Raw genomic sequence first — 12,656 nt, 5'->3', positions numbered from 1 at the left:
CCAGACTGGCAGGTCTGATAGAGCTGCAACCACTGTGGAGCTGGCTCTGATCCCAGTCCCAGGCAAGCCAGGGAAATCCCCAGGGATGCCCAGAGCAGCCCTCAGGCATCTGGCTGCACAGTCAGGAGCCTGTGGGGCTGCAGAGGATTTCTTCCGGCTCTGCCCTGGTATCAAAGAGATCCAGGCTTCAGCTTACTGCCCTCGGGACTCTGTCAGAGCAGCTCCAGTGGGATTTCCCATGTGAGACATGAGGTGAAACGAAACCCAAGCCACAGGGTCTCACAGCAGCCTATCTCGCCAATACCCACACGGGGAAGGGCAGCCCTCCCCAGCCCTTCATGGCTTTGCTTGCCCAGCACTACGCTGGCTCCCCCTCATCCTCACTCCAGATTGCTGTACAAGTTGGTGTGTATTCGCTTTCCCTCGGGTCCGGGCGCTGTCGCGGGTCCTGCTCCACGGTACTCCCACCTTGCGCTGAGCCAGTGGCCACGGAGTCGCCCGGTGATTCCCGGCCGTCCCGACTGTGTGGCCCTTCCATTTAAAGTCCATTCCCTATTATGTTGTGTTTGTTATTTTTTTTCCCCTCTTTTCTTTTAATGTCATAGGAAACCTGTAGTCGGGATTGTTACTATTGGAAACCAATCACATATTCCATCCAGGTATTTTCATCTCTCCGGCGTTACGCAAAAATAAAGGCCTGAGAGAGAGATGTAACCGAACATAGAAGTAGAGTTAGGCTCGTTGTCTGAGTTTTGAGGCATATAGTATAATGGGAGAAGGAAAAAATTAAAATAAAATTAAAATAATGATGTTGCACAACTTGTAGAAAACAAAGAAGGGAAAGGGTTAATGTATTAAATGTGCTAAATTACATTAAGAACTTAATTTTATTAAAGTATTATTACTTAAGAAACTCAGTATCTGCTCTTGGTTTCTGTCTGTCCATGCTTTAGGAGGGGGCAGGAGCAGTGGTTGGGAACAGGGCCCTGAGGGGCCAAGTTCCAAGGTGGTGGGGCCAGACCTCCCTCTGCTACCCCTCCTGGGTCTCCCACCAGTCCTGTGCCTTTGGCAGCACTTCTTGGGGTTTGTTAGAGCATTTTGAGATGGTGAGCCCCCTGCTGCTGCTCCCAGTCCTGGTGCCAGCAGGTCCATGAGCCAGCCTGTGCCGCGTTTCACCCTGCCCACTTCTTCATCCCTGCAGAAATCATCTGAAAGCTGGAAAGCCTGGAACAAAACTGAGGTGCTGAGCCCAAGTGTCTCCACGAGCCTAAATGAACTCATCATCCCACATGTCCGTGCTGGTGCCTGGCTGATGGCACGTCTGATGGCAGGGAGCCCCAAGGGATGTTTGGCTCAGCCCTGTCCCTTTGAGGAGCCCTTTGGAGCATCATCCGCCCCCACGCCCACCTCTCCTGCCGGCAGGGCTGACATCACCTCTTGGCACCACGTTTTGGTGTGGGCAGATGGTGTGGGAGGGGGTGGCGCTTGGCAGCTCCAGCTGGTCTGTGTGTCACCGTGACTCTGCCAGCTGGGGTGGGCACAGGGCAGAGTCCAGTCCATGGGGCGATGACCACTGCTCACCTGGGGACAGCCCCCAGCTATGAGGAGACCCAGTATGCAGCCAAGGATGGGACTGGCTGGCTCAGGGATGAGGCTGTCTCTGGGATGGAAAAGTGCTGCGGTGCAGGGACACACCATGCAGGGGTGGCTGGAGCCAAGGTTAAGATGCTGCCATGGCTGTCCTGCCAGTTGGGTAAAAGAGGCAACCCAGACCCACTTGGGGCTGACATCCACGTAGTGCAGCTGCTCCCATGCCCGGTTTGTGCCCTGCAACGCTGCCCCTGTGCTGGCAGCATGACCCAACCTGCCCCTCTGAGCCTGAATTCCAAGCTCTCCTCTCCAATTTCCCAGGAGGGCACCCCCTTGCCCAGGTTACAGTCACACCTTCCTCCCTGCCCTCCTTCTTGTCACCCTTCATTGCTTGGGAATGCTGCCCAACTGCCCCTTGTGGGGCTGGCACCGCTCCTGCCTCAAGGAACTGCCCTGGCAGAGAGAGAAAGACTCTCAATAGCAGCTTTATTTGGGGATTTTGCCTCAATTCCTGTTTCATTGACAAATTTCACCCCAAGGTGAGTGGCTGGCCCAGATCCTGCTGACACAGTCAAGTGAGATGGGGTGATGGGGGGCAGCCACGGAGAGACAGAGACCCCCAGCACTGGTTCAGTGGGGACAGGCTCTCCCACTTGCACCAGTCCTGATTGATACCTGCCAATGACCCTTGACAGGGGTTGGGCCCAGCCCAGTCTGTCCCAGCACCTTCGGAGGTGCCCACCCTGGGGGGTGGCTGCTGCCCTCCAGGCAGGGGACAGGGCCACTCTCACCCTGCAGGTGCAGCAGATGCTCCATCTAATGGCACCATGTCCCCAGGCTGGGCCATGAGGGCACCAGCCACCAGTGGCCAAACACTGGAGTGGGGCAGGGTCAACCCGTGCCAGGGGCTCCTGAGAGCCAGAGCTAAGGGGTCCCCAGTGCTGGCACTGGCCCCCACACGGGGAGCTGTGTGGAGGGACCATGTGCTTGCCCTCAGCACCCTATCCATGCCCTCACCCTCAGCCCCCAAAGCCCTGGCCCCCCTTGTCCCCTCCTCAGCCCTCCCCAGAAGCCATGGCCCCCCAGTTCCTGCTCCCATCTCTTTCCATGAAAGAGTCACAGCTGGGGCCATGCCTCGAAGGGGTCACAGCATGAAAACAGTGTCATCCCCACACCCCACCCCAATGTCCCCAGCAGCACCCAGGGGCACTCCCAGCCCTCGGTGTCACAGGGGCAGGGCTGGGTGCAACTGGCCATGTTGCTGCTCCTTTCACTGGGCGGGAGAAAGGTGCACCCGGTGTCCCCCTCCCTGCAGGGCTGCACCCAGGGCGTCACCAAACAGGGACTCATCACGTTCAGGCTTGTTCAGTGCCACTCAGCCACTCGGTGACTGTGCCTGCAGGGCTAGAGGGAGCAGGGGCACAGGGAATGGCATGTCCCCAATCACGGGGAGAGAGGGGAGACACCCTGATGCTTTGCCTCCCCCCCTATTTTTGTAGGTCCTACATAAACACAGGGAGAGCAGTGCATGGGCAGCATGAGGTTGCAGACAAAAGCAGCTGCCAGCCTGTCTGGCTCAGGGGGTTGTGGGGGGCAGAGGCAGAGGGTGAGACACATGATGCCACCATGTGCTGGGTGGTGGACCGTCACGGTGGGGGCAGTCCAGGGGCTCAGATGTTCTGGCAGCAGGGGGTCTGCCGGCCCTCCTGCTGCGTGGGCAGCACCCGGATGGGCTCAATGGTGGTGCTGGGGCCGAACTCTGACTCCGGCTGCCCAGTGATCTGCCTCTGGGACACGATGCGGTAGATCTCTGCCAACAGAGAGAGGAAAGGAAGAGAAAAAACAATTTTTTAAGTACATATGTCAGTGGGGGATCTGCCCCCTCTCCAAACACACAGCTCCAGGGGTACAAATGCAAACATCTCCCCATCCAGGGAGAAGGATTCCACCCCAAATCCCACCCGGTACAGATGGGGTCCCCAGGAGGATCCTGAGAGGACACAAGGTCCAAAGTCATCCCTGTCCCTGCCCCCTCCCTTTCCTGGTTGCCCCTTACCTGAGAGGATGTTGTGGAAAGCCATCTCCACATTGGTGGAGTCCAGAGCAGATGTCTCGAGGAAGGACAGCCCATTCTTCTCTGCAAGGACAGGGTGAGCTCAGATGGGTTCTGTGAGCTTCAGCCAGATGGGATGGGAGGGGATGGGATGGGATGGGATGGGAGGGGATGGGATGGGGGAAGATACCTGCAAAGCTCCTGGCCTCGTCAGTGGGCACAGCCCGCAGGTGCCGCAGGTCACTCTTGTTGCCCACCAGCATGATGACAATGTTGGCGTCAGCGTGGTCCTGCAGCTCCTTCAGCCAGCGCTCGGCATTCTCATATGTCAGGTACTTGGCGATGTCGTAGACAAGCAGAGCTCCCACCGCCCCCCGGTAGTACCTGGGGGACAGCGAGGGGACGGGGTCACAGCAGGGCCCCAGGTGAGAGCCACAGGTGGGGAGCAAAGAAACTCACGCTGAGGTGATGGCGCGGTACCGCTCCTGCCCGGCTGTGTCCCAGATCTGAGCCTTCACCGTCTTGTTGTCCACCTGGATGCTCCTCGTGGCAAATTCCACCCCGATGGTGCTCTTGCTCTCCAGGTTGAACTCATTGCGGGTGAAACGTGACAGCAGGTTGCTCTTCCCCACCCCAGAGTCCCCAATGAGCACAACTGGGGGGAGCACAAGCACAGTGTCAGCTCCCCTAGACACCAGCAAAGCCACCCATCCCACAGCCCAGACTCCACCTCTATCTCCTCCAGGAGAAGCTGCTGGGTGAGGGGCGAAGCAGAGCAAGATCAGCCTCCTCCACTCCTCCTGGTGGCATCACTACTGCCTATAAATATCCCTCAAGAAAATTCCTGCCATCAATGGGAAGTTGCCAGGGGTTTCTGTCCCAGCCCTGGAGACAGGAAGGTGTCGTATGCACTAATGTACCCAAAAGGGGCAGAAAACCAGGGCCGGGACCTGTGCAGGAACAGCCAGGCCAGAAGCCAGGCAGAGCTGGGGCTCCTCCTTCCAACCCTCTGTGGCCTCCCACCCTGAGGGCACACAGGAGGACTTAAAGACAAGGTCTGAAAAGAAGCATCCTCCTCCTCCTCCTCCTCCTCCTCCTCCGCTGTTGCTGGTCCAGCCCATGAGCCGATAAGTCCCTGGATGTGGGTTAAGTGCATTTTCTGCTTGTCCCACATCTGGCTGGTTCCGGTAAAACCTGGTGCAACAGGCTCTGGGGAGCTTTATCATATGCCTCCCCTGTCAAGTTTGTTGAGTTTATGACTCAACAGGTTTTCATTTTTATTTTTTTTAATTTATTTTTAATTCCCTCACTGCCAAGCCTGTTCGTTCCCCAGGTGCACTCAGACACTTCACTTTGCCCACCCTGTCGGACACTTCTCCCCACCATGGTCAGACAACAGCTGAGGTCATGACCATCCAGTGACCACGATGGGGAGGACATCAGAGCAGCAGCAGCAGCAAGGGATCACCAGGATGCCACATACTGCAGGAGTTACAGCAAGGCACAGCTACACTCAGCCAAAGCTCAGCAGACACCATCCTCCAAGGATGTTGCTCCATGTCCTGGATAACCCCTGCCCACCAGCTCCAGCTCATTGACACGGCTCTCTTGCATGGACTGGGGTGCAGAACATTCAACAATGCAGCCACTCCCTCGCCAAAACCCTCAGTGAAGGGCGGCCAGCAAACAGCTCGGCTCCAGGAAGCCCAACAGCACATGGAGCAGGTCCCTGGGGTCACCAAGGACAGCTGGAAAGCACCTGAGCCTCACTGGCAATCACCGTGTCAGGACAGCCAGTGACAGAGGGAAGGGCAGCTCCTCCACAGCAGCACAGAATGGTTTGGGTGGATGGGACTTTAAAGCCCATCTAGGGGGTGCCCTGCCATGAGCAGGGACATCTTCCCCTGGAGCAAGTTGCTTCAAGTCCCATCCAACCCGACCTTGGACACTTCCAGGGATGGAGCAGCCACAGCTTTTCTGGGCATCCTGTGCCAGGGCCTCACCACCCTCACAGCCAAGAATTTCTTCCCAAGATCCCATCTAACCCTGCCCTCTGGCAGTGGGAAGCCATTCTCCCTTGTCCTGTCACTCCAGCCCCTTGTCCCAAGTCCTTCTCCAGCTCTCCTGATGCTCCTTTAGGCACTGGAAGGGGCTCGAAGGTCTCCCTGGAGCCTTCTCTTCACCAGGTGAACACCTCCAGCTCTCCCAGCCTGTCTCTGGAGCAGAGGGGCTCCAGCGCTCGGAGCAGCTCCATGGGCTTGTCTGGACTCACTCCAGCAGCTCCACATCCTTCCTGTGCTGGGGCCCCGGGGCTGGAGGCAGCTCTGCAGGGGGGCAGAATCCCTGCCTTGCCCTGCTGCCCATGCTGGGGGATGTGCCCAGGACAGCATTGGCTTCTCGGCTGCTGCTCACTGCATGGAGGTCTGGGAGGACTGTGACAGTCTGCAGTACTCTGGACCAGCCACAGGAAAATGCAGGCCAGTGATAAGCCAGGCTCGTTAACACTTCCTGAGCATCGAAGCTTTGATCTGGGCTCAGTCCTTAACCAAAGGGAAGTTGCTGCTTCCCCAGCTAAACTCCCAACTGCAACTCCTGAGCTGCAACCCCCGTCCCGGCAGTGCCATGCTCCATGGCAGGCTCCAGAGGGCTTTGGACCACACCATGGATGCAGGGAAGGGGTGGGTGGGCAGGGCCCTGCAGCCTCCAGGGGAAATGCGTTGAGCCTCATCCCCCTGAGCCTGAAGGGTGCGAGGGGCTGGAGCAGCAAAAGCATTTGACACACTCCGTCCTCATCGCCTTCAAACAGGCATCCTGCGAGCACCAGCAAACATCCTCAGCACACCGTGTCCCACTGCAGGGGAGGGCGTGGAAACAGCCAGTACCTCCACACAGGGCCCCAAGGAGGGCTCCCAGAAGCAGCCACGCCCAGAGCTGTGCCTCATCCACCCTGAGCCCCTCCAGCAGCATCAGGGCCTTCCCACAAGCACAGCCGGAATGAGCATCACAACAGTTGGTGCTCCTGTCTCAGTGAAAGCTGGAATTATGCTGCTTTCCAGCTGTGATCATGTTCCTTCTCTCATGGGAGGAGTTGAGCTGTTGTAGCCCAGGAGCACCAGCCCAGCTCCATGCCCCTGGACACAGGGAACGGATAGGCACAGGAGGATCATGTGCTGGAGCCCCCTCAGAGCTGTTCTGCTGGCACAGCACCGGCCAGGAAGTGCAGGGCACAGCAGCCAGGGGAGCTCCTGCCTGGGTGCCTCGCTCAAGGCACCACCCAGCATCAGAGTTTCCCCCTCACCAGGTCCCAGAATAACTCCAGGGAGGAGGATTTTCCTGGGCAGAGGCCAGCGGAGGTGTGTGAGGAGCCAGGGGCTACCAGCATGTCGCTGGTTGGAATTACATCGTGTCGGTGGCTGGAATTACTCGGGGCCTTTCGGGCAGGGCTGTGTGGGCAGGCTGACTCACAGCCGCCCGCCGGTGAGCTCACGCCCCGGTTTTATGGCTCAGGAGGTTGTGGCGTTGCTAAGATGTCCCCTGGCTTTGCCAGCACCCACTCTGGCCCAAAATGTCCCCTTGCTTCTCCAGGACCTGCTCCAGCCACAGCAGATGGTAGGGAAGCCTGCCATACACAGGGATGGGGATGCTCCACAGGGGTGCTGGGCTCCCATAGCCAGGAATGCCAACACCGTGTCTCCAAGGGCCAGTCCCTGTCCTCCTGTGCACATTGGAGGTGTCCCATCAGGACCAGCACCAGGAAGGACAACCCCAGATCCCAGGATCCTTCCCCTCCACCAATGCTGGGGGTTGGCACAGCTTTCCCTCCTGGGGTCTCTCACTCAGCCCCCAGACATGCTCCCCCCAGCCAGCCCGGCAGAGGAGAGCACTCACAGGTGCTCAGGGACAAGCATAGCACCCACAGAGCCCCACAGAGCCCCACAGACCTGCCTCGCCCACCGCCCCCAGGGACCAGCACCCTGCTGCAGCCACGGCCACCCCTCCCAGGACACTGCACTCAGGTGAGGGCTCCAGCCTCCTCCCGCAGCAGTAACGAGCTGCTGTAATTAGTACTGGGACCACAAAACATCAGCCCAGCTCTAAGGAAACCCTCAGACCATGGCAGCATTTCAACCCCAGTCCCACCAGTACCCACTCCCTGCTCAGCAGAGGGAAACATCACAACAAGCCTACATGCTGGACCCCAGCACTGGGAACTGGGTGTTATATCCCAGTACAAGCTTCCAGCCCTATCCCAAGGGTGCTGCATGGAGCCAGCCCTGCTAGCAGGAGGTTGAGACTGGCACAGCTCACTACAGGCATGGCCAGCACAGCACAGGCAGGAGACCCACCTTTGAAGAGATAATCGTACTCATCGTCCTTGCCTCGCATCTCGCCCAGCACCACAGCCCCACTCCCACTGGACTAACCGGGATTTCCAGGCCTTATCCAGCCCTGGCAGGGGCTGTCCCGTGCCACCCATTGGTGGCCACAGCCCTTCCTGCTCCACACCCATTGGCAGCTGGGGCTGCCCGTCATAGCCCAGGTGTGCTCACCTGGGCCAGGTAAGGGGGGGCAGGGATCTGCACAGCAGCAGGTACAGGCCACCACCTGTGTTTGCCACTGATAGGGACGGTGATGGCCACACACTCCACGCAGAACCATGGCTGGGACAGGGACCTGGGCAGGGCACAGCTGGCATGGTGCAAAGGGAAAGTGAGTGAAGACATGGAGAATCCAGCAGGAATTTCCGAGGGGTTTCGGATAACTGGCGGAGGCTGCATCATCGTTTGGACCGATGAAGTCCAAATGGGGGATGTGGACTGGTAAAGGCTGCCTGGGGAGGGGCTGCAGGGGGAGTACGGCTTTAGGGTGGGAGGGGGCACAGAGGAACCATGGCATTGGTGTGGAAGGGGGCGCAGGGGGGCCATGGCATCCAGCTGTGCTGCTTTGGAGGCCGCTGTGTCCAGCACATTATGAAGGTGGGGACCCAGGGAGTCGACCACAAACATGCAGGAATTCCAGCTCAGCAAACCTGCATTTCACAAGTCCTTTAATGATTGCGTCACCCCTGCTCTGGACATAGAGCTGTTGTTCCTGGCCCCATGGCACCGGGCCCTGCAACGAGTCCTGTCCCACCATGCAGACAGCAGGGACCTTCACTTGGTCCTGCTGTCACACTTGCCCATGTTTGGGATGGGACAGAAGTGAGCCAAGGGCTGAGTGCTGCCACTCACTCCTTAGGGCTTGGCTCAACTCCAGAGCAGTCCCTGGCAGGATGGACACCTGGGGGTCAGCCACATCCCCAGCATGTGGCACAGGAGCAACTCCAGGGCCAGAGGCAATCTGAGAGGCTCCTGTTGCTGGCATAACCCTGGCCAGAACCTCCTGGCTCCTTCCCCAGCAGTGCCTTAGAGGTATTCCAGTTCTCTGTCCTGCAGGTCCAGAGGGACTGGGACAGTGCATGATGGTGGTGATACTAATCAGGGCCCGGCAAAAACACAACAGAGAGAGAAGAGCTCCCGGCACAGGTGCTTCTCACCATTTATGGCAGAATTTGGCCCCTGTCCAGGCTGCTGGTCCCCACTGCACCAGGACGAGGGTGGCACCACAGGCAGCACAGCCTGTGCTGGTAGCCAGAGGCAGACCCAGCTCTATGCCATTGGCATGTCCCGGGATTGTGGGGTTCCCTGGGGGCTTCCCAGGGTGCCCAGCTGGTTCAGAGGGCCACACAGCACGGGCGCCTCTCCGCCTGTGCTGGGGCCGTGCTTGCAGGGCTCTCGCTGGCAAGTGACACCGTGTTGCTTTGGCTGCTCCTCTGCTTCTGTTTCTGCACTTTGTGGAAGATCTCTGCAAAAGAAGAGGTGCTGAGGGGTCTGTGTGTCAGCCCAGGCCCCTGGGGAAGCAGGGACAGCCTCAAGCTTGCAGCCCCTGCTGTTCGCCCATGGCTCTCCCTCCCCTCTACGCAGCAGAGGGGTGAGTTGAGAGGTGACAAAGGAGCAGCTCTGCCAGGTTGCATCCCTGTGGCACCAGGGGAACACCCTGTGCTTAGGCAATTTCCTCTTGCCCAACCTGGGATTAGTGCTTCGCCCTGCACCAGGGCTGGCAGCTCACTTGGGCCAGGCTGGCTCGGCAGAGCCTGGCACAGCATGGCACAGCACAGCATGACTTGGCATGGCACAGCACATCTGGCTGCCCTGGTGCTGCTGGCTGCCGTTCCTGGAGAGCTGCTCCTGCATAAGCCAAGAATCACTCCCCTCCATCCCTATCCCCAGGTCCCCATGGCCAGTTCAGCAGGGTGCTGGAGACGTTGAGTCAGGAGCCAAGACAACAGGAAGGGGACTGGAGATTATGGGGGAGAAGGAGTCTCTGGGGCTTTGGGAATGCCCAAGGGCCATGAGAACAAAGCTGTGGGTGTGGGGAGAGAAACACCCAGCACCAAAGCCTGGAAACCAAACCAGCCAGAAAGCCAACACCGAAACCAGCCCCAAAGAGCTCAGGTGGGGCAGGGCAGAGGAGAGAAGCTCTGCACATCCTTTGCCCAGGACTGCGTCCCTGAGAATGGACCCTGCAATGGCCCAGGACCCTGCTGCACCACGGCACCAGTGCCCATACCCTTCAGGATGGTCTCGAAAGCCTGCTCAACGTTGGTGGAGTCCAGCGCTGACGTCTCCACAAATAGCAGCCCTTTGTTGTCTGCAAGTAGAGGAGTCCCTGGGACAATGCAGACCCCAGAAAGGGCACGGCTCCATTCTAGAGCCCCTTTGGAGATGTTCAGGTGCCTGCACTGGTGCAGATCCCTGTTGCCGGGGGGGGTTCCCAAGCCCCCAGCCCCTGTGGCAGGGTGCCAGCCTGTACCTGCAAACATTTTTGCCTCCTCCATGGGCACCTCCCGAGCCTGTGCGAGGTCGGTCTTGTTCCCCACCAGCATGACGACAATGCTGGCCTCGGCATGGTCATAGAGCTCCTTCAGCCAGCGGTCCACCACATCATACGTCTGGTGCTTGGTGATGTCAAACACGACCAGGGCACCCACGGCCCCCCGGTAATACCTATGGCAGAACCCCACCGTCACCTCACGCTCCGGACATCCCCCTCAACACCTCACCCATAGGGCTCAAGTATGAGGGCATCACCCCCCAGGTCCCAGAGGAGCCCAGATTTCGGGCATCCCATCCTTACGCTGACGTGATGGCACGGTACCGCTCCAGCCCCGCAGTGTCCCAGATCTGAGCCTTCACCACAGCATCTCCCACGAGGATTGTGCGGGTGGAGAACTCCACGCCGATGGTGGTGCGGCTGTCATGGTTGAACTCGTTGCGGGTGAAGCGGGAGAGCAGGTTGGTTTTGCCCACCCCAGACTCCCCAATTAGGACGACTGTGGGAGGAAGGAGAAATCCCACTAGACTGCCCCGCTACTGGCATTGGCTGCATGGGCATCACTCATTGCCCAGTGACCCCAGACCGGGCACAGAAGCTGGGCAGGTGTGTGGACTTAACACCTGGTGTGTTTGCTCCTTCAGCAAACTGGGGTCTGTCCCTGTGCCATGAGCTCTCAGCCCCTTGAGTGTGGCCGAGCCACCTCGGCGCAGCCCAGCTATGCTCCCCATCTGCTGGTACAGTCCCAGAGCTGTTCATAAGAGTCACAGCTACCAGGCTCTGGGCAGCAGGAGCAAGGTGAGGATGCTGGTGAGCCCTGGGTCACCCTGTTGCAGTGGGCACCCAGGATGAGTGGCACACCAGAGCCTGTCCGTCTCTGCTTGCCAAAGGAGAGCTCTGAGCCCCTGGGGGGTCTGGCCAGTAGCACCTAGCAGAGACACAGGATGCCAGGGCCCTGTGTCTGAGGAGCTCAGGCTGGAAGGTGTGAGGCTGTGCCCCTGTTTCTCCAGCCGAGGTTTGACCCGCATGTCCTCTGCATGTGCCACCACCCTGGTCACCACAGCAGAATGACTTTTCGACGCCTGCTGCTCGTGGGTATGTGGATCTCCCCATGACTCCATGGATCCAGACATCGCTTGTCAGCCCTGGCCTCGCTGCTGTCAGCTGGGGACACGGCCAAGGCCAGTGCCTGCTCCCCAACTCCCTGACCCTTTGCAGCTCCAGTGCCCATCACAGCTGCACAGTCAACAACGTCCCGGTTCAGGACACAGCAGCCCCGGGGGAAGCCACCCCAGTTCCCTCCCCGTAGCCCCTGGCCTGCTGCTCCATCCCTTTAGGGGAAGGGGGCTCACATCGAGCCCAGGACTCACCCTTAAAGACAAAGTTATAATCCTCCTCGGCGCTGCCCATGTCGCCCCGGCTGCCGCCCGCCTTCGCGGGGCCACCGCTGGGTTTCCTCCTTCCCGCTGCCAAGCCTCGAGCAGACGGCGGGGCGGGCCGAGCTCCCGGAGGCGCCGAGGGAGGAGACGGAGCGGGCAAAGGTTCCTCTCCGTCGGGGAGCGGGTGGGAAAAGCGAGGGGGGCCCAGGGGGCGCGAAGGGTGGCGGCGGTGGCGGCGGGGCCGGCCGGGTTGGCAGCGCAGCGCGGCCCTTGACTCGAGGGGTGGGACCGGGTGTCGCAGCGCAGGTTGGGCAGGTAGTGTCACCCCTGGGACCGTCACGGGGTGGCCGGAGGAGGAGCCGGGGCCTGATCCTGCCTGAGCGCGGGGCAGGCTGGGGCAGCGAGGGCAGCGTGAACAGGATGGTCAACATGGGCAGTGAGGGGTGCGAGGGCAACGTGGGCAGAGAAGGGCAGTGTGGGCAGCGAGGGGGGCGAGGGCAGTCGTGGCAGAAACAGAGCCCCCCCTCCCCAGCCCAGCTCCTGCCGACTCTGAACGTTCCCTCGCCTCTGCTGCCATCGTGTGAAAGTCGGGAAAACTGGGACGGGAAGGAGCCCCCGCTGCCCTCGCTACCCCGAGCGGCTGGGCAGGGCTGTCGGGGGGCTCGACTTTCTTGTACCTATCCCCCTTGACACCAGCCCTGTTTTTCTCTTGGGTCTCTGTTCATTGCAGAGCAACAGGAGCCCCAAAACACCGCCCAGGC

The 12,656-nt window shown here is 59.8% G+C and overlaps 1 protein-coding gene across 3 annotated transcripts; it reads right to left on the bottom strand.

Annotated features, from left to right (window-relative positions):
• Positions 1–2,059: 2,059 nt before the first annotated feature.
• On the bottom strand, positions 2,060–12,609 carry RAB25 (RAB25, member RAS oncogene family). 3 transcript variants are annotated; one of them, XM_064638475.1, is made up of 8 exons: positions 11,887–12,609; positions 10,820–11,015; positions 10,496–10,689; positions 10,253–10,333; positions 4,103–4,298; positions 3,834–4,027; positions 3,647–3,727; positions 2,060–3,400 (listed from the first exon to the last, which is right to left on the bottom strand). In XM_064638475.1, exons 1-8 carry the CDS (start codon positions 11,924–11,926, stop codon positions 3,261–3,263), a joined length of 1,122 nt encoding a protein of 373 aa, XP_064494545.1. In that variant the 5' UTR covers positions 11,927–12,609; the 3' UTR covers positions 2,060–3,260. The 3 variants fall into 3 exon arrangements, with proteins under 3 accessions (XP_064494545.1, XP_064494546.1, XP_064494547.1); XM_064638476.1 differs by lacking the exons at positions 10,253–10,333; positions 10,496–10,689; positions 10,820–11,015; positions 11,887–12,609 and adding an exon at positions 7,990–8,167; XM_064638477.1 differs by lacking the exons at positions 2,060–3,400; positions 3,647–3,727; positions 3,834–4,027; positions 4,103–4,298 and adding an exon at positions 8,674–9,487.
• Between the last annotated feature and the right edge of the window lie 47 nt (positions 12,610–12,656).

Source organism: Pseudopipra pipra, chromosome 29 (genome assembly GCF_036250125.1).
Source record: "Pseudopipra pipra isolate bDixPip1 chromosome 29, bDixPip1.hap1, whole genome shotgun sequence".
In the NCBI taxonomy this organism is placed as follows: domain Eukaryota; kingdom Metazoa; phylum Chordata; class Aves; order Passeriformes; family Pipridae; genus Pseudopipra; species Pseudopipra pipra.
This window is presented reverse-complemented; position numbering and strand designations above follow the sequence as displayed.

Bases quoted from the DNA above. Each gene is read 5' to 3' on its own strand.
- RAB25 (XM_064638475.1), bottom strand. From the start codon at position 11,926: ATGGGCAGCGCCGAGGAGGATTATAACTTTGTCTTTAAGG. The intron at 10,690-10,819 runs GTAAGGATGGGA...GTTCTGCCATAG, and splicing joins TACCGTGCCATCACGTCAGC to GTATTACCGGGGGGCCGTGG. The intron at 10,334-10,495 runs GTACAGGCTGGC...CTCTACTTGCAG, and splicing joins GGAGGCAAAAATGTTTGCAG to ACAACAAAGGGCTGCTATTT.